Source organism: Acomys russatus, chromosome 14 (assembly GCF_903995435.1).
Source record: "Acomys russatus chromosome 14, mAcoRus1.1, whole genome shotgun sequence".
Taxonomy (NCBI): domain Eukaryota; kingdom Metazoa; phylum Chordata; class Mammalia; order Rodentia; family Muridae; genus Acomys; species Acomys russatus.
Window position 1 is genome coordinate 41,994,968 of NC_067150.1, and position 21,214 is coordinate 42,016,181.

A 21,214-nucleotide genomic window follows, 5' to 3' on the forward strand; every position below is an offset into this window, starting at 1 on the left:
CAGGCCTGAGGACCCGGCCTGGCAACCACTTCCTGCTTCCTTATCTGCAGAGTTGCGTACTCTGGACATCTCACATAGGGAAATCATACAGCACGCAGCCTTCAGCATCTAGCTCTTCCAAAGTATAATGTACTCAAGCTTTCTCCTCTGGCAGTGCATGAATCTGTAGTCCAGTCCTGCTTTTAAGTGACAGTTCACTGTAAAAATATACCACATGTTGTTTATTTATTCAAAGTCAACTTGAAACTACTGGGGATAATGTTTCTTTCTTTCTTTCTTTCTTTCTTTTTCTTCTTTCTTTCTTTCTTTTTCTTCTTTCTTTTTTCTTCTCTTGTTCTTTCTTTTCTTTCTTTTATTTTGATTTTTGAAGACAGAGTTTCTCTGTGTAGCCTTAGTTTTCCTGGAACTTGCTCTGTAGATCAGGCTGGCCTTGAACTCACAGTGATCCTCCTGCCTCTGCCTCCCCAGTGCTAGGATTAAAGGCGTGTGCCACCACCACCCCCCACCACCTAGCTCACACACATTATTTCTATCAAGTATATAAGATTCATAAATATTTTTTTCCAATAATGTGAACTATCTTTTCACTTTCCTTTATAGTGTCCTTCAAAAAACAAAATATTTTAGTTCTGATAAAGTTCAATCTTTTTTTATTTTTTTTAATCTTTTCCTACTTTTGTCTTGGGCAGCCCATCTAAGGAGCTATTGTTCCAATGAATGCCAGAAAGATTATGCATTTTCTACACGTTTCATAGCTTTACATTTAGATATTTGGTTCATCAAGAGTTAATGTTTATATATGACCCACCTTCATTCTTTTGTACATGGATATCCAGTCAGTAACATTTGTTGAAAACACTGTTTTTCCCCCTTGAGCCATTTTGTTCCCTTTGTTTAAACAGTGGTTGGTCAAGGTTGGGAATACAACTCACTGTTCCAAACACACATATGCAAACCCTGGGTGTGGGTCTAAGGACCAGAAAACACTAAATAAGTCGTCTGCTCATAAACACGAGGGATGGCTTCTACTCTGCTGATCTACATGGCTATGTGTAGGTGATTACTGTCCTGTCCCATCATAGATTTGCCTTAAGTTTTCGCATCACTCAAACTGCTGTGTTTCGTTTTTCCAAGACCATCTTGGCTATCCTGGGTCCTTACAGTTTTTCCAGTATATAAATCTTGCACTCCTCTCGTTCACTCTATTCAGGTGAGCAACCTTACAGTTTACTAACACTTCCTACAGACAGTTGAGATCTGTTGTCCAAGCTTAGTAGTTTTTAAATAACTTATTATTAGGGGTTGTCTTAGTCAGGGTTCTATTGCTGTGAAGAGACACCATGACCGCGGCAACTCTTACAAAGGAAAACATCTAATTGGAGCTTGCTTACAGTTTCAGAGGTTTAGTCCACTTCCCTCTTGGCAGCACACAGGTGCTGGAGAGTAACTAAGAGTTCTACATCCGGATCTGCAGCCAGCAGGAAGAGAGAGACACTGGGCCTGGCTAGAGCATTTGAAACCTCAAAGCCCACCCCCAGTGACACACTTCCTCCAACAAGGCCACGCCTTCTAATCCCTGTCAAGGAGCATCATTCCCTAATGATCAAGCATTTAAATATATGCATCAAACACCACAGGAGCAGGTGGTTCTCTCTCTGCGAGCTCAAGGCCATCCAGGGCTATAAGTTAATTAATTAATAAATTTACTATTAGAATTTTAACTGCAGAACTTCTATTTGGTTCTCTGTGTTTTAAAAACCATCTCTATTAGCCTGGAGAGATGGCTCAGAGGTTTAGAGCACTGACTGCTCTTCCAGAGACCCTGAGTTCAATTCCCAGCAACCACAAGGTGGCTCACAACCTTCTATAATGTGATCTGACGCCCTCTTCTGGCCTGAAGGTGTACATGCTAGCAGAATACTGTATTCATAGTAAATAAATAAATACATTTTTTAAAAAAGAAAAGAAAAAAAAGCCAGTTGGGGTGGTGCACAGCTTTAATCCCAGCACTCGGGAGGCAGAGGAAGGTCTCACAAATCTCTGTGAGTTCAAGGCCAGTCTGCTCTACAAAGAGAGTTACAGGACAGCCAGGGTTATTAGAGAAACCTTGCCTTAAAAAAAAAAAAAAAAAAAAAAAAAAGAAAAGAAAAAACAGCTCTGTCTCTTTATTGTTACTCTATATTTGGTCAGACACGGTCTTATGTCCCTTCAACTCTTTAGACATAATTCCTAATTCTTTAAATATATTAATATTTTATCTACTAAATTCAACAACTGGATTTCTTCAAGTACGCTTTCTGCTTACGGGTATTTTTTCCCCTTCTTAATGGACCATAGTTTGGTTTTTATGTTTATGTGTATTGTAGTTTTCTTCATTTCTCCCCCCAGGGCCAAGAATCAGACCCAAGGCCTTGGGTATGTTACGCATGCGCTCTACCGCTGAGCGACACTCCCAGGCCCCATCTGGTAACTCTGCGCTCAAGAGTGAACATTCAAAACTATGCTGTGTCAACTCTTAAGTGCATGACTCCCTTCCCCTCCCTGCCGCTGTAGTAGGCTGCTGCTGCGGCTGCTGCTGTTTTGTTTCTGAGCTTCTTGAATTGAGTCTATGGTGCCCGGATTCTTTAGCATGCATGGCGGTGAGAGGCTCCATTTAGTTAGCTTACTGGTCAGCTAGTGAACCAACAGAAATTCCCTTCAATGTTTTAAACAAGATTACTCCCAGGCTAGCGCGGAGCTAGCTCTCTCCCACTCTCTGCATATGGGGCATGTCTTCTGTGGCCAGCTGCGCAGTTTTATGGCTCTACCTTAGCCTTTTCTTCCTGTTTGTGAAAGCCTCACGTGTGTCAAAGGTGAAAGAAGTTTCCCTGGCCCCTTCCTAGGCACACGTAGAGCCGTGTGTGCACGCAGCCTAGCTATCCGGGAATTTGTTGGAGCGTTCAATACTCTCTACGTATATCTTTTCCTTTTTTTTTTTTTTTAAATTCAATCCCTTGGTCCCAAAAGGAATCACTGCCTCGAGACAGTATTCAAAAATCCCCACGTGAGGTTTCGGTTTTCGCCAACTGCGCTGCTGCGTCAGCGGAGGGCCTGCCTTTGAGGGCTCAGGATCCAGCTGCAAGACCAGCCTGGGGCCGTGACAGGTGAAATGGTGAGGAGTTACCCAAAGGCGTACAGCCATTTAAGTAGCAGAGGAGATTAGAACTCAGGTTTCCTGCCTCCCAAGATTATTAAAAATGAGTCTGCGGAAGCAAACTCCCAGTGACTTCTTGAAGCAGACCATCTGGCGACCAGTTGTGGTGAAATTAAATTCTGGTGTGGATTATCGAGGTAGGGTCCTGGCCTGCCCTGATGGCTACATGAATATAGCACTGGAGCAGACGGAAGAGGATGTACACGGGTGTCTGAAGGGTAGGTAAAGGATGCGTCCATCCGAGGAAACAACGTGCTGTACATAAGTGCACAGCAGAGAAGGAGGTGAAGAACAGCAAGCAGTTCTATTCAAAGTTGGATTTTGTTTTGTTTTGTTTGTTTGTTTGTTTGTTTGTTTGTTGAGAAAGGGTTTCTCTGTGTAGCCTTGGCTGTCCTAGACTCCCTCTGTAGACCAGCCTGGCCTGGAACTCACAGACATCCACCTGCCTCTGCTTCCATGAGTGCTGGACGATATATTTTATTATGAAGTGGTTTTTCATTCTCTCATGACTTATCTGACCTATTTTCACAGTGGTTGGTGGGTTTGGTTTTGGTTTTGTTTTTGTTTTAATTGATATTGGAGTACGTTACAGATTGAATCTTAAACTTTTCACATTCTCCTCCTTTACTTCTGTCTTTACAGAACGCTAAAATTAAAAAAAAAAAAAAAAATAGTGTCTCCAGGATTATTTTACCTAAGGTTCAAAAAAAAAAAAAAATCCCCACTTTGACCAACACCCTATTAATAAGGTTGTTCATAGAGAAAGTTCTGAATCTAGTCACAATAATTGTAAGTTCCAAGGACGTAACTTTACAGGCAGATGCCAGAATTGTCACACAGACAATTCGCCAGAGATGCGATTATTTTGGAAGACCCATACCCTGATTCTTCCATCAGTTGCTAGTTTTCTGGTCTCCACACTGCCACAGTAGCTTTGTCTATTTCTGTGGCCGCCATGGAGATGAAGTAAGAGAGTGGGTCCGCACAAGATAATATGCCACTGCAGTCACTTTTTACAATGACATCCAACTACTCTGTTTACTTAAATACACTTCCAGATTATCCCACAAAAAGACCAACAGAGCCAACTAACCAGAGTTCTTCCCCAGGGGCAGGGGAGGAGGTGCAGAAACTAAAGCTCCAACCAAGGACCATACATGGACTGGACCTAGGTCCTCTACATAGATGTAGCTGACGGGCAGCTCAGTCTTCATGTGGGTCCCTTAGTAAGGAGAGCAGGGGCTGTGTCCGACATGGACTCTGTTGCTTGCTTTCGATCACTTCCCCCAATGTAACTTGATGTGTTGGGATGAGTTGTGGGGGGGGTTCCCCTTTTCTGAAGAGTAGAAGAGGGGGGATGGGGGAAGAGGGAGGGCATGTGGGACCAGGTGGAGAGGAGGGAGAGGCCTATAATCAGGATGTAAAGTGAATTAATTAATTAATTAATTAATTTTTAAAAGAAAACCTTTGATTAATTTCTAAAGGTTTCTGAAAAGCAGGTCTCAAACTTATTGCTGATATTCTCACTGCTAATGTTGAGCAGCTTTTTTTCAGAGGTCCTCAAGCCAAGACCTCATGTTTCTCTTAAAGGGACAGTTAAGAGTATAACTGTGACTCAAGACCTACAAATGCTTCTGCAGGTAAAGGGTACTTGCCACCAGGCTTGATGACCTGAGTTCAAGTCCGAGAACCCTGTGGAGGAAGGAAAGAACTAATTTCCACAAGTTCTTCTCTGATCTACGTGTGTGCACGCATGCGCGCGCGTGCACACACACACACACACACACACACACACACACATTAATTAACTAAAAATTTTTAAATTGTTGCCTTGTTTCAATAGTATTTTTATTTCTTTTCTACCCACAAACTAACCTACTTCTTCTCCTTCATCTCCTTCGGTGAGTAAATTATAAAATGTTAGGAGTAGTGGGGATATGAAGAGTTATTTTCTAACTTAAAAATAGTTTTCCTGTGCTCTGGCTCTATGAAGGGAAGTTTCAGGAACAATGTGGACCTAAGTGTTTCCTTCCAAATAAACAAATAAAAGTACAGGTGTTGAGTATGTGTCTCAATTCTTTCAAGAAGTCCTGGATCCCACCCTAGTACCTTATCAACTGGGTGTGATGGTGCACCCCAATAATCTCCAAACTTGGGATGCTGAAGCAGGAAGAACAGAAATACAAAGTCCTAGGCTGCAGCGATGACTCAGTAGTTAAGAGTTCACGCTGCCCTTACAACAAAAGACAGGAGGTCCGTGCTCAGAACCCATGTCACAACTGCCTATAACTCCAGTTCCAGGAGATCTGACACCTCTGGCCTTCCAGGGCAACTGCACCCCCTCTCCTCCATCTCTCTCTCTCTCTCTCTCTCTCTCTCTCTCTCTCTCTGTCCAAATACACATGCATGCACACACAAGCGTGCACACACACATAAATATGGAATTAAAAATAAAATAAATCTTGGGTATGGTCGTACACTCCTTTAATCCTAGCACTCAGGAGGCAGAGGCAGATAGATCTCTGAGAGTTAGAGGGCAGTGTGGGCTACATGGCAAGTTTCAGGCCAGCCAAAGCTACATAGTGAGAACCTCTCTCAAAAAATAAATAAAACAAATAAATATATATTTTTAAGATATCCAAGGCCATCCTCATGTACAGAGGACTCAAGGCAAGCCTAGAATGCATAAGACCCTCTATCTTAAATAAATAAATAAATGAGTAGGGCCGGCAGGAGTAGCCTTTGTGACGAAAAACATCTGCCACTAAACCTAACAGCCTGAGTTCGATTATAATGGCCCATATAATGAAAGGAAAGACATGACTCCTGAAAGTTGTTCTCTGACCTCCCCCGACACACTATCTCCTATCTCCTCAGCCGCCACACAAAGTCAACAAATGTAATTTAAACGTAAGTAAATAAATACCCAGCCATTCCAGCTCTAGGCTAGTCTTGAGGTGGTGTGGAAATTGGAGGAGATAACGAGGACACCCATGCCCGAGTTTCCGCAGAGAAAAAGCAGGGCTTCCAAACAGACCACCTACGTGTAAGTACTTCCACTTTCTGGCATCTACCACTTCTCGCCAGCCTTTTCCACTTCTTCAGATTATCAGGCGCTGAGCTGAGGGACATGTGAAATAATTTGCCAGTGTTCTTGAGCAAAACTGGAATTGGTAAAGTTGTATTGGTGACACAAAAGTGGAGGTTGGTGATTCATTCAGGTGATGTCTTGGGCCAAATTCCAGAAGGCAGTATTTTCAGGAGGGAGAGAGGGAGGGAGGGAGGGAGGGAGAGAAGGAAATTTGCATGCATGACCTCACCCAGAAGCCCCAGCCCCCGAGCATATAAACAGGAGAGTCTGCACTCCTAAGTCAGTCAGTCTTACTGCTCCCTGGCCCAGCAACCCAAACAGACAGGACCATGGTTGTGCTCCGTTCCTTACTCCCACACCTGGGGCTGTTCCTGTGCCTGGCTCTGTACTTTTCTCCTGCCTTCTCTGCAAGTAATAATGACTCCTGTGTGATCGTTGATAAAGCCTCCGCCTCCGACAACTTGGAAATCAGCACTAAGGCTAACGTCTCTGGTGGGAACACAGTCTATACAGGTGAGGCAAAGCCATTCATTCTGCCGTCCTTTGTTCTCTGAGGACCGACCGGTTAACCAGACTCTCAGGACAGAGGCCTCCTTCGCTGCTCTCAGTGTGTGTGTGTGTGTGTGTGTAAAAGATGGGAAATGAGGAGCGGTGATTACTATGTGAAAGAGCGGATTAGAAGGACAATTTCTGTATCCTGAGTCACGGGTGCTATAAAACCCAAGTGTTCAAATTAATAAGCGCCAGCCAGAGCACACCTGGGCAGATATGGGCTGCATTAAATGGGCACTGTGTTATTTTGCAGTCTACAGTCTTTTCGCATCCACTTGACAAAATGACTGTGCCCCACAGGACACCAGGAAGGACGATTTGCGTTTAGTGTATGGGGAAAGCCATGTGAGCTAGAGGAAAACATCTGTAGAGAAGCCTGGAGCCCAGAGGTGCTAACCGACTTGCTGGGGACCCACCGCCGGGAAGTGGCAGAGGCTCTGGGAACCTCAGTTGTTCAACCCTAATCTAATGTTTCTCTTACAAGTTTCTGAAAAGCATTTTATAACTTTCCCTTTTGGGATTCAACAAACCTACAAGTTAAAGAATATGCTTTCTAGCTGGACGTGGTGATGCACGCCTGTAGTCCCAGCACTCAGAGAGGCAGGGGCAGGCATATCTCTGTGAGTTCGAGACCAGCCTGGTCTACCAAAGGAGTCCAGGACAGCCAGGGCTACACAGAGAAACCCTGTTTGAGGGGTGGGGGTGGGGTGAGGGAATGCTTTCTAATTAGTCAAGGAATATGCTTTCTATATAGCTTTATTCTTTTTTTAATCTTCAATTGATTTTTTAATTTTTTTATAATGTGCATTCTTTTGTATATGTGTGTATTCGTGTGGAGTCAGAAGACAACTTTGTGGAGGTGTTTCTCTCCTTCCACTATCCTGTGGGTTCTGGGGCTTGAACTCAGGTCACCAGGTTTTGAAAGCAAGTGCCTTTACCCACTGAGCCCTCTCAGTTGCCCCCTACCATACACACACACACACACACACACACACACACACACACACACACACCTAGTTTAATTACAGTAGCAACATTTTCTTTGGCGTCTCACAGAGGAGAACATTTAGTCCTCATCCCGACCCCGGAGGCAGACCTGTTGCTATCCCCATTTGGTAGATGAGAAGCCAGACACAGACCCTGAGTGACTTGCTCCAGTCACAGAGCTGCGAAACAGTGGGACTAGGTGTCAATCCACATTATAATGCTAACACAGCTTGCTATGTGCTGGGCTTTGCTCCAGGGGAAAAATACTAATATTGACCTCCATGTTACAGAGGAGAAAGGCAGCGTATAGAAGCCAAAAATTTACCTGAGGTCACTAGGATGTAACCAAACTAACATTTGAGCCTCAGCACTGCCTTCTTGCCTCCTCTGTCACCCTTCCCCTCTTAAAAGTCTAAGCAAAACTTTGCAGAGATCACCATGGTAACAGCAGTAGTCCGCAGAGCCGCAGCCTCACAGGTGAATCACCACGCCATGCCTTCCCACACCCACCCTGCTTGTCTCTCTACTGTTTCCTGGGGGCTGTCACTAAGCAAGCGCTCCTGCTGTAACAGACCTAGGGGGCCCACTCCCTGGAGAAGTGGGGCTTTTCATGCCAGAGCAGGGAAGATAAGTCGGTAATTCAAGATGAACACCAGGTGAGTATGTGTGTGAATCCATTACTGCAAGAGCGAGTCCAGGCCTCTGATGAAAGATGGCAGGAGACAGACCGACAACGACGAAGGGTCTGCTGAAAGAAAGAGATGCAAAGTGGGGCAAGATAAGATGAAGACCTGGGAGCCTTTCTGAAGGGAGGGAGGCAGGAAGCAGGAAACACAGACTACGAGGACAGGGAGGAGGGGGAGGGCAACCACAGCAGTTCCAGCAGCCTCGGGGAAAGAGAAGTCAGCTTCCCTGCCTGCACTTTCCTCCTTATCAGATTCCATTTCAAACCAAAACGCATTTGAGGTAAATCTGACTCATACTGTAAATTGAGGGCCAAATGTCCATGAGGGTGAGAAGGGCCGAATGCCACACCTACAGTTACAAAGAAGGCCTTACAAATACCTTTGTAGAGCGCGCCTTGGCGTGTTGGCGTGGTGGCGGGGACTCAGGCCTCCTGGAGACCCTGCGTCAGCCACCATTCCTTGCTTTGGTTTGAAATCCTTTTCCATTTCAGCCTTGTGTCAACACTGGTAAGCAATGTATAAATGGCTTGGCAGACCTGAGAGGCAGCTGCAGCTTAGCCAGTGTCTCAGAGCACCTTCCAGACCTGTTAATGAAAGAAGCCTTTAATATTTATTTACACTGAGACACTGCTCGGTCAGCCTCTGCCCTGTTTGTTGGTCACTTCTATGGACATGAAGGATGTAATTTTCTACTTCCTGAACTTTCCAGCTTCAAGGACATTGAACTCCACTGGATAAAGGTTTTTGAGGGTTTTTTTGTTTTTGTTTTTGTTTTTGGTTTTTTGGGGTTTTTTTTTGTTTTTTGTTTTTTGTTTTTTGTTTTTTGTTTTTTGTTTTTTAGAGCTAGAGACAGAACTCCAGGCTTTGAACATTATAGATAAGTGCTCTACTACTAAGCTACACTCCACCCCAGCCCCAGGCCCGGCTTTAGAATCAATCAAAAGTAGTTGCTTAGTGACCAACACTGGACTACCCAGATGCTGGCCGACGAAGCTCTAAAATATAATTAAGTATTCAATTCTATAGAAAGGGTGTGAGATTTTTCAGCTATGAGGGGGAATAGATGTGAGCAAGATCTGGGTGTGAAAGTGGGGGTGGGATGAATGAAAGCAAAGGAGGAGAGCTCCAAACAGGCACCCAGACATGAACAAACACCGGGCGCAGGTGTGGGAAAGATACGACCAGCTGCATTGGCAGAACAGCTGGGAGTGGGGGAGGTGGGAAACAGCTGCTGACCTGAAAGTAGAAGGCAGATGCAGACAGAGGGAGGCTGGGTTCCTGGAGTCCTGAGATATGTGCTGGCTCTGATCTTTGATGGGGAAGAGACGGGAGTATGAAAGCAGAAATGTTTATATTCTCTCGATGGGCAGGCACACAGCCCACTTGACAGGTTATATGAGGAAGTCTGGTCTGACCACGGCATGTTGCAAGGCATCCTGAGGGAAACTGAGGCCACCGATCCAGAGAATGCAAGTGTTTAGGAAAGAAGGACAGCTAAGCCCACAGTGAAAGGGGGAAAGCAGAAAAGGACCAATCAGGAAAACACCATTGGAGAGCTGAGGGGATGGCTGACCGGCTATCTAAAAGACTCACCATTGTGCATCACCTTCCGGCACACGGTGATGCAAAAATGTAGGGCAAAAGTCAGCTCCTCTGAGTGAGTCAGGACATATGGGACTTGGGTCAGCTTCTTAGCAAAGCAAACTGGGGCAAGGAAATGCAATGTGCTTCAATTAGTAATTGCAATCACAATTTTTTCGATATGATCCACATGTTAGCATTTTCTCTTTTAATCCAATCAGGAGTCTTTACTGATAGTTAGCATCAACCCAGACGATGAGGGGTAATGTCATTCTCCAGACCCGGAGTTATGGCCAGCACAAAGTGGGAACTTCAAAAAAAAAAAAATGGTTAGAGGTCAGTGATTGAGTAAAGAGGATGAGCTAACTGGCAGTGAAGCTACAATATATAAATGCAGGCTTATTGGAAGCAGAATGGGAGGGGAAAAGGAAGGGGGAGCGCATGCTGGGGGTCGGGTGGAGGGGGCAGGGAAGAGGGAGTACGGAGGTTAGGGAAAAGGGGCGGGGCTGGAACCAAAATGTCTGGTTTATATAGTGAGTCTCTGGGAGAAGGGAAGCCCCGCCCCTAGGTAGAAGGCAGGCCATGCCAGCCACGCCCTGCAGCAGGACCTAACAGCCAGGGATGTAGCTTAATTAGCCAGAGTGCTTGCCCAGCACATACCAAGTTCTGGGTTCAGTTTTCTGCATTTCATAAACCAGGAATGTGCTACACATGTGGAATGTCTGCACATAAGACAGAGAATCGGGAGAACCAGGGGTTCAAGGTCACCCTCAGCTTAGGATAAGATCCTATTTCAAAACACACCGTGGTCACTGAGCAAGAAGCCAGAGCTGGAAGAGCCCTGTCCACTCCTGAGTAGTACAGCCAGGAGACAGACCCAGACAGTCTGACTGTTACGGTGCATGATGCACTCGCTTTGCCATGTGAACAAGTCTTAGAAGGAGTTTCAGAGATCTGAGGTGCCCCAATATTGAGGAATTTACTCATGCAGGTTCTTCTAAGGGAAAGAAGAAAAATAAAACAACAGAGAGTGAAATATCCTCATATTAAAATTAACAAAATGTCAGCAAAGTCCCCTGTAAATGCAGGCAGGCTGGGTCACATGGGAAGACAGAATGCCCCAAGTTGGTAATTTGGTCTCTGGGTTAGGACTCTGTAGCTCACACCTCATCACCATCCTCACCTTCCAAACCCAAGAGGCCAAGAGGATCAGTAATTCTGGGTCAGGAGCAGGGCTTTGCTTTTACTTAGCAACAATACTCCCTGTATACCTGGAGTACTTCCTAGGAGACCTCCTAACTCTTTGAGGGGTCCCTACCTTTGAGGAGAGGTTAAGCCACTCACTCTTAGGATCTGTCCCCGTGTAGAAAAACCAGGACCAGAGGATGGTCAGACTCATATCCACCTTTCACTGTAGTGTACTTGGGGGGGGGGGGGCGGGAAGGCATGAAGAGGAATATTAAATTTGTCGTAGCCCAGGCCGGCTTTAAGCTTCTTTGTAGCTGAGGAGGACACTGAAGTCATGGTCCTCCGTCCCCCACCTCCAAGTGCTGGAATTCCAGGCATGTGCTACACTGGGCTCCCAGTTAGTATCTTCATACTGTCTTCCAGGCCTTCTTCAAGTGTTTTGCTTTGTTTAGCAGAAACATGGCACTTTGCTCACGCTCTGCTCATACCTCATTCTGGTCTCACTCAGCTCAGCTAATAGCTTCTCACGCTCCCCTTCTAGTGAAGGTCCCTGTGAACGAGTCAGTCAGCGCCGTCATCCTGAAGGCAGTGAACCAGAGCAACGACTCAGTGGGCATCTGGACTGGAAAGTTCGAGAAATGCAATGACACCAGTGTCTATCGCTTGACACCCTCAAGCAGCACAGACTTCGAGGCGATGTTGCAACTTCCCAATTCCGAGGACGTGACTAAAATCAACCTGCAGTAAGATCTCATTTCACTTTGGGCTAGACTGCGGGTGCGAGTGGAAAAGCACTTCTTGTCTACCTCGGCTTCCTTTGTGGTGCCTTTCATGCACACACACACTCACACACACACACACACACACACCCCAGTGCACAGTGCTCTGCATAATCAGGAAGACTGTACACTGTTTCTCTTTCTAGTTCTCTGTATTCAAACTGGAGAATTCTTTTTTTCTTTGCTCCTAGTCACCCCCACTTTTTCTTGTTCCCCGTCTCCTTCAGTTATTCCCCCTTCTACTTTCATACGTGTGTGTGTGTGTGTGTGTGTGTGTGTGTGTGTATAATATGTAAATCTAGTGGATAATCATTTGTAAAACATACACTCACTTGGGAAATGGGTAGCTATGAGACAGCTGAGTAATGACACTAGTGTCTTCCTGTCCTAAAAAAACAGATGCCCTGAGGTTCTAAGAAAAGGTCACCTAGAGGCTAGCAATATACTTTCACAAATGTCTCTCACTTGGAGGACCTGGCATTGACTTTAGAAACCAATTGTTGTGAAGAACTTATGCTCCTGAAGGGGCAACCCTGACGAGTAGGCTGTGTCCACTGTCAGCATCCTTGTCTATCTGGAAGCTGGTGATGCTGTCAAACCTATTCCTCCCTCTCTTGCCACACTCTGGACCTAGCCAGGCCTCATCACTTTTGGAGGAGGAACGCTTATGCCCATAGAGGGATGAATGAAAGCAGAATCCAAAGGGAGCTACTATTAGCAACCCTACCACAGCAACAGTTGCTTAGAAACCAGCCAGATCTACTTAGAGTAAGGACCCTGACCACACCGTGCACCAGCAGGTACAGTCAGCGGTGACAAAGCAGAGACAGCCTACAGGAGAAATAACAAAATCTCGCTGACAGTGCGGGCTGCATCCTCACTTGTACACTATGAGACAGTAGTCTTTCTGTTTGTTCGTGCATACACTCACGGCCTTGATCAGCAAGGCTGACCCAAGGAGAGGGGACACAAGAAACCGGACCGGGGGGACACTAAGCTAAATAGGGTACAAAAGGATGTCAAAGGTCTCCGCCCATGGGCTTTACAGTGAGTTTGAGGAGCACTGGGTGAAATGCTTCCTCGGCTCTCCCTGAGCATGTAGATTCAGAACTGTTACGCACTCCCCAGCCTTCCTCTACTCCGTCACACACATCACAACTGTAAGTGTGATCTCCACAGCCCCTTTAATGAGCTCCTAGCAGCCTCAGCCACTGTCTCCACCATGAGTTTCCACCAGCTTTCCACAAAGTGCAAACTCCAGGCTCACACGTCCCCCCAGACTCTACCTCATTGCACATCCCACAACCGTAACTGACTCCTTGACTAGTTATCTGGCTAGTCACCAAAATGTGTCTCTGGAGACGCTATAAATGCCACGGGCATGAAAGCCATGACAGTTAGGTTCACTGCTGTCTGCTCACATCAGGCACAGTGTGTCCGTGTGCATATAGACTGTGTCCTTTCATTAGTGACTCACTGGATGTATAGACAAAGGGGCTAATATTCCAATGGACCCATTGGTTTAATAACATCAGAAGCATCTCTGAGGATAACCGAATGAACAATAAACACCTCCAATAATACGATAAGCATAATTCGCAACAGTACCCGCCCTCCAGGAGCCAACCCTGTAGTGGGTAGAGAAGCTCACTGCAATTCAGTGTAACAAAAAGGTGCGAGATCTGTCCAGGTTAACAATAAGGGAGACCATTGAGTTTCTGAACAGATGTGTCCAGGAAAGTTATTACAGACAGAGACACCCACCTGAACAAGAGCCAGCACTGTGGGAGTTCCTAATGATGAAGCTGGTGGGGGTGGGAGGCCTGTTTGGAGTTAAGACCCTGGAGGAGTTCAGTCAAGTCAATACAAACAAGTCAGTGTTTAATGGTCTGCTTATTGTGCCATATAAAAAATATGCTCAAAGGAGATTGACAGGATGGGGTGATGCAGAAAAGCAAAGATGGAGCCTGTAAGCTGCACGGACAAGATCCTCACCATTTCTCTCACCGATTTGTTCCCTAGAGTCTTCATCGTCGTCAACCGCACAGCTGCAATGGCATCTGTGAGACTGAATCAGTCAAGTAAGTTCTGTTGTGAAATCTTTGTATATCTGGCAGTAAACTCAGGCAGTCTGGAAAGTGATTTTACCCAGCTATTGGTTGATTGAGTTCCCCCACCCTCCTGGAACCTGTGTGAGACTTCCCCCATCCTCCTGTTTTATGCTGTGTGGAAGACAAAAGCCCTCTCAACGATTTGTGCAACTTTTCAGAAATCCCTGCGGTCACGTGCAGCTCCAAACCCCTGCTTCCCCAGGGGCTGTGTCTGTTCAGTGCTACACAGGCATCAGCATGAGAAAGCAGCACTACTCTGTTTCCACACACAACCTGAAACCCCACTCACACAAGGCCTTCACACGGTCAATTTTAACCAATGAATCTTAAGGGAATTTCTTGGGGGGGTGGGTGTCACTAGCTATACAAAAAGAGTTGGTATCACAGAAATATCAATAATGTCATCCTTGTTAGCACTTTCTATTTTTGGAAGGTAGATTGAATCTAGTGCCTTGGCACAAGCTAAGAGAGTACATTATCCCTAAGCTGCATCCTGACCCCCCCCCCTCTCTGTGTGTGTGTGTGTGTGTGTGTGTGTGTGTGTGTGTGTCTGTCTCTCTCTGTCTCTGTGTCTGTCTGTCTGTCTGTCTGTCTCTGTGTGTGTATGTGTCTGTGTGTGTGTGTGCGGTGTGTGTGTGTGTGTGTGTGCATGTGTGTATGTGTGCATGTGTGGTCAATCTCACCTCATTTTATGAGACGGGGTTTCTCATTGGCCTGAGACTCAGTGATTTCAGGGATCTCTATTCTTGGCTTTCCTGGTGCTATGATTACAAGCCTGTGCCATCACACCTAGAATGTTTGTGTGGGTTTAGGCAGAACAGAACAGACTCAGGTCCTCATGCTTGTGCAAAAGAGTTTTCCTGACTAAGCCAGCCCCAAAGCGCTTTCATGAGTTCCTAACAGCCTCTGCCATGGGCACCACCACCAGTTGTCCAAAGGGTACCAGCCCAGGCTCACACTTTTGCCACCAGCTGTCCGGAGGGTACTGGCTCGGGCTCACACTTTGCCACCAGCTGTCCGGAGGGTACTGGCCCGGGCTCACACTTTGCCCAGCTCCTTCTCTCTACTCTCTTTCTTCTTATCTCCTTGTAAGATGCCAAAGCATTCAAAACTGAAGTTCAGAAGGGGTAGTGAACTTGCCTAAGAACATGGAGAAAGGCTGTAGCAGAGCGAGGGCTCCGATTCTACGTCTTATCCATGCTTCTACTTTCCTTAGACTTACGTCAAAACTAAAACGATCGTTTTAAGGCCAGTTTTATTGTAAGATTTAGCCAAGAGCATTGTGAGGCCATGAATTCAAATCTTCAGTATGAAGAGGAGAGAGAGAGAGAGAGAGAGAGAGAGAGAGAGAGAGAGAGAGAGAGAGAGAGAGAACAGGCTTCCTGGTGTGCTGAAAGACAGGCAGCATGCTGTGAGTTTTCTGCAAGTCATTTACAACAAAATTCACATATTTATTTCCAACAGCAAATTTTAAAGTATGTATGCCTAATCAAACTATTACGAGACACTCTGAACTGTTCCCAATATGGTTTTCCCCTCTGTGAGGTTATTTTCTTCCTCAAGGACAATTTTGAGAAAAACACTTGCAGAAATGCTGCTAATAGTAGGGAAATGTTTCTCTCTAATCAGTTTAAAAATCAGGGAACATGGGTTTGGGAATTTAGCTCAGTGGTAGAGCGCTTGCCTAGCAAGAACAAGGCCCTGGGTTCGGTCCCCAACTCTGGCGTGGGGTGAGGGGATGGGGGGTAGGGGGGCGTGGAAGGGAGAATCAGGGAACAGGCCTATGTGCACCTATGTTCCCAGCAATTAGGAGGCCAAGGCCAGAAGATCCCAATTTGAAGGCCAGCATGGGCTACACAGAGAAAGACTCTTGTCTCAAACAAAACAAAAGAATAAAAGGAAGAGGAAAGCATGGCTATAATCTGCTCTCTAACTGCATGGAATGCCAGAGAAACACTTGTCCTGGAGAGATGCTGGAGAGAGCAGATAGTGTCTCCACCACGGGGGTTTCTTCCAAGGCAGGCAGAAGGAAGCCTGGGCCAGTAACAATTTCCTTCTTCCTCTTGTAACCAAGTATTAAAGGGGAAGAAAATGAGTGAGTGAATATATGAGTGTGTGTGTGTGTGTGTGTGTGTGTGTGTGTGTGGTGTGTTAAGAGTGTCATATAATAGTTTGATTAGGCATACACACTTTAAAATTTGCTGTTGGAAATAATTATTCCATCTGTGAATTTTGTAGTTGCCCTCCCAAAGGACCCAGGTTCAATTCCCAGCACCCACATGGCCCTCACAACTATCTGTAACTCCAGTCCCAGGGAACCCGATGCCCTCTTCTAGCCTCTGAGGGCACTGCATGTATGTGGTGCACATATATACATACATACATACATACATACATACATACATACATACATACACACACACACATACATACATACACACACATATACACACATACATACACACACACATACATACACACATACACACATACACACACATACATACACACACATACATACATACACACACACATACATACATACATACATACACACACATACATACATACACACACACATACATACATACACACACACATACATACATACATACATACATGCAACACATCTATATACATTTTTTAAATAAATAAGCAAAATAAAATGAAGGAACAAAGATCATGTAGACTTTAAGGACAGAGGCTCAGCTACTTTTATTGCTTAACAATCTGAACCTTCTAGCTGCCTACAGCTCCCTCCCCCCAGGTGGCCCTGGAGAAGTGTTGACTGATGTGTGCTCATGGTCTCTGGCTTTTCTGTCTTTAAAAATTAAAACCCTTATTATTATTGTGTGCGTATGCAAGCAACTTTTCTGTGAAGGTCAGAGATCAGTTTTCGTCTTTCACCTCTGTGTGAGACTGAATTCAATGACAAGTGCTTTCACTAGCTGAACCGTCTTGCCAGCCTTTAGCCTCTTTCTCTAATGCCAGCCACCTCTATACAAAAGTAAAATTGTTCGTTGTTCGTTTGCTTGTTTGTTTGTCCTCTAGTACCTGTAATCTTGACCCCCACCCCACCTACGATTTCTGAGACCAGCCAGACCACAGCTGAGACCATAGCCAAGACCACAGCCAAGACCACAGCCAAGACAATAGCCGAGACCACAGCCAAGACTACAGCCAAGACCATAGCTAAGACCATAGCCAAGACCATAGCCAAGACCACAGCCAAGACCATAGCCAAGACCACAGCCAATGCCACAGCCATGACCACAGCCAATGCCACAGCCATGACCACTGTCAAGACCACACCCATGGTCACAGGCAATGCCACAGTCAAGACTACTGCAAAGACCACACCTATGACCCCAACCAAAAGCCTGGCTATCAACATTCTCGCCAGCCCCCTCACAGGTGCCCTCCACATCCTGCTTGTTTTTCTCATCAGCAAACTCCTCTTCTGAAGGAAACTGAGGAAGCAAATCTCCAAGCTCCCAAACTCATTCCAGGCTAGTACTTAAACACATGTGAACGAAGGCTTTATGTTCTCAGTGTGCAACGCCACCACCTCTGACCGCAGACCTGTGACACTCACTGGTGCATTTGAAGGACACAAATGTTTTTCTGGACCTTTCAGGGAACAAATTCTGTTTTTTTGTAACTGCTTAGACCACCCTACTTGTGACCTGGAGTTCTGACTCTCAGGTTAACATGTTGACAGTCAATCTGAACTTGTGGTTCTTGCCAAAGGATTCCCATGAGCCTCCTGGGTTTCAGGGTGGGGAAGGAATATCCTTCTTTACTTTCAGGCTGACTTCAGATTTCTGGCCAAACCTACTCAGGTTACAAAGAACTTCTGTGACTTATGTGACTGAAGGAAAAAAAGAGAAATGAGTGATAATCCTGTGGCTGCTAGCAGATTCCCATTGTGCCCAGACCAGTAGGTTTTGAAGAGTGAAAGCATATGAAAACTATGCCTGAAAAGCCAATGACAGGACACATGACTTTTTTTTTCCTAAGTCAAATAAATGATACATTGAACAAGAATAATGAATGTGCTAAATTGAAAGTAAGCCTTGGGCATGGAGGGATGGCTCAGAGGTTAAGAACACTGTCTGCTCTTTCGAAGGGCCTGAGTTCAAGTCCCAGCAACCACTTTGGTGGCTCACAACCATCTATAATGCGATCTGGTGCCTTCTTCTGGTGTATGGGTGTACGTGCAAGAAGAATACTGCATATATAATGATAAATAAACAAATATTTTTTTAAAAGAAAAGAAAGTAAGCCTTAATGAGTGATTAAAAACACAGTGTTATCTAACTTGATGTTTTTAAAACTATGAATGAAGTATGTCTGTTTCCAAGGACAGATACAAGGTTAATTTATCTCAATTTGTTTTCCAGTCAAAGCTGGTTATTTCTTCCTAGCTGATAATTTCACAATAAAGAATAAAGTTTTCCTTTAATAATTAATTTCGCACACCATCCAGGACCACCTTCTCAGGGGTGGCACTGCCCACACCAATCAAGAAAATGTTCCAAGGATGTGTAGACATCAGGCCAATCTGATGGAGGAATCTCCTCAATTTAAGCTCTCTTCCCAGATGACCCTGGCCTGTGTCAGGTTGATATAAAACAAACCACCGCTCAATGTAAAAAAAGACTCCCTCATGACAGCGTTCTCCTCTGTGTGCCGACTCTGTAGCTGCTTTCATGTGTGCTGCATGTGCCAATCTCACAAAAAATGTGCCATCCTGAAAGTTTTCCAACATTCGTAAAGATAAGCTGGAGGGGTGAGAGAACGTGGGAAACCAGCCCTAAGCACAGCGCCGGGCACGGCAGCCTCCCCCTAACCCCAGCCCTCAGCAGGCAGGGGGAGAGGACTGTTGGTAAATTTGGGTACAATCTGGTCTCCTAGTAAATTCAAGGGATTACGTAGCTAGACCCTGTGAGAAAGGAGGAGGCCAGAAAAGGACTAAGAGGCCACAGAGATGGGGAGAGGCAGAGTAGGAACACAGATCTGCTCCAAACGCTTGCTTTCCCACATAACCACAAGGTTCTGAGCTGGCCCTGCCCTTTAACGAAAGTGCCTTTCATGGCAGAAACAGCAACCACAGAGGCAACAGAAGGTAAGATCACAATGTGTCTCAGCGAAGGCCCCTCTCTTTTTTCTTTCTTTTTCTTTTTTAATTTTAATTAATTAATTAATTAATTTTGAGACAGGCTTTCTCTGCCTGTGTAGCCCTGGCTGTCCTGAACTCGCTTTGTAGACCAGGCTGGCCTGGAACTCACAGAGATCAGCCTGCCTCTGCCTCCTGGATTGCTGGGATTAAAGGTGAGTGCCCCACGCCGAGCTTCCGTATATGCCTTTGTGTTTCCTCAAGTTTGCTATTTTCTGAATAGAGACAGACACTCATGTCTTCTTGGTTATTTTCCATCCATATTTCTTTGTTCTTTCCGCTTCCTCTTCTCCTTTCCTTCTGGAACTCCAGCTGTATATATGCCGGTGCATTTTTTTTTTCTTCGTTTTTTTTTTTCTTCCTCCTCCTCAAACTAGATCATTTCAACTGACCTGTTATCCTGCCTCTTCAAGTCTTCCAGTTAAACCTCAATTTTAAAATTTTACCTGTTACATTTTTCAGCTCCAATGTTTCTATTTGGCTTGTTGATATAATTTCTCTTTGCTCACCAGCATTCTCTGTTCAGAAATAATTTCCATGGTTTCAGTTCTTGTCAGGGTTTCCTTTCCACTCTGAGCATAATTAAGGTCGTTGGCATCAAGTCTTTGCCTATTAGGCCCAATGACTGGCCTTCCTTGGCAATAATATCTGCTTTTTTTGCCCCTTGAATTGGCCATACTCTTCAGTTCTTTTGTATGTTTTATAAATTTTTACTGAAAACTGGGTGTTTTGCCGAGCATGGTGGCACACACCTTTAATCCCAGCACTCCAGGAGGCAGAGGCAGGCAGATCTCTGTGAGTTTGAGGCCAGCCTGGTCTACAAAGGAAGTCCAGGACAGCCAGGGCTGCACAGAGAATCCCTGTCTCAAAACAAAAACAAAACAAAGAAAAGAAAACAAAACAAAACTGGGTGTTTTGAATATTACAATGTGGTGACTCTAGAAACCTGATTCCCTCAAGATCTCAATAAACTGGCGTTTGTTGCCAACTATAGCTGCAGACTGCGTTCCTGTGTGGTCACAAAACTTTCTGATTTCTCAGCAGTGAACCAGTGGCCTTGTAGATTTTGCTAATGCCAAAATTTAGCATTTTTACCCTGATAGCTGTTTTTTGTTTGCTTGTTCTTTTCTGTTTTGAATAGTTTGGCTGGCCTTGCTATCTTAATGCTTAGTCCAGTGGAGAGAGCATCGTGTGGAACCTCCTGCTCCTTGCTTTTCTCCTACGTCACCTGGTGTTGACTAGTGACTCTGCCAGCCCTTGTGCTGAGTGCTGTACATGAACCATCTCATTTAATCCTTACACCAAGGCAGGGGTGGACATTCTACTATGTTCCCAGCACTCCAGAGCCTAAAACAAGAGGATTGCCATGAATTTGAGGCCAATATAGGGTACATGAAATACCCTGAGCTACAGTGTAACACTTTGTCTCAAAATAAAAACAACAACAAAAATGAGAGAGAGAGAGAGAGAGAATATTGTCCAGTCAGCAAGAAAGTAGTGAAGCTGGCTTTTAAAAGGCTTGTCTCTCTCACTTCTGAGTCTGCCCTTAATCAGGACACCTTGGGGCTCCTGAATAGCTCCTAAATTACCAGGGATTCCCCCAGAATAACTAGCTGACTGGGTCATATGATGAGCAGGTGTAGGTGTCCCTTGCTGCCACATACGCTGTATTCTCTGACATGGTTTCCTCAGGCCCCACTGCCTGGTACCATCTCCAAAACAAACACTGGTGAGCACTGACCCAGCAAGCTGGGAGCAGTTTCATGTTTATCTTTTGTGGCTCAGCCTGTCCTTCATCTCGGGTTCAATGTGGAAGGTGTGACAGATGTTGACTTTGTTACAAGGTGCTGCAGTCCTGGCAAAAGAA

At 45.3% G+C, this 21,214-nt stretch overlaps 1 protein-coding gene and 1 pseudogene across 1 annotated transcript; both read left to right on the forward strand.

Annotated features, from left to right (window-relative positions):
- Positions 1-3,236: 3,236 nt before the first annotated feature.
- On the forward strand, positions 3,237-3,481 carry LOC127197890 (U6 snRNA-associated Sm-like protein LSm6; annotated as a pseudogene).
- Positions 3,482-6,547: 3,066 nt separating this feature from the next.
- On the forward strand, positions 6,548-18,416 carry Plet1 (placenta expressed transcript 1). Its single transcript, XM_051155727.1, has 4 exons — positions 6,548-6,797; positions 11,820-12,021; positions 14,080-14,138; positions 17,220-18,416. Exons 1-4 carry the CDS (start codon positions 6,614-6,616, stop codon positions 17,630-17,632), a joined length of 858 nt encoding a protein of 285 aa, XP_051011684.1. The 5' UTR covers positions 6,548-6,613; the 3' UTR covers positions 17,633-18,416.
- The last annotated feature ends 2,798 nt before the right edge of the window (positions 18,417-21,214 follow it).

What these genes read in the sequence shown, in the direction of transcription:
- Plet1 (XM_051155727.1), top strand. Translation starts at nt 6,614, where the DNA reads ATGGTTGTGCTCCGTTCCTTACTCCCACACCTGGGGCTGTTCCTGTGC. An exon ending in TGGGAACACAGTCTATACAG is followed by an intron (nt 6,798 to 11,819) that starts GTGAGGCAAAGC and finishes CTCCCCTTCTAG; the next exon opens with TGAAGGTCCCTGTGAACGAG. An exon ending in GTGACTAAAATCAACCTGCA is followed by an intron (nt 12,022 to 14,079) that starts GTAAGATCTCAT and finishes TTTGTTCCCTAG; the next exon opens with AGTCTTCATCGTCGTCAACC.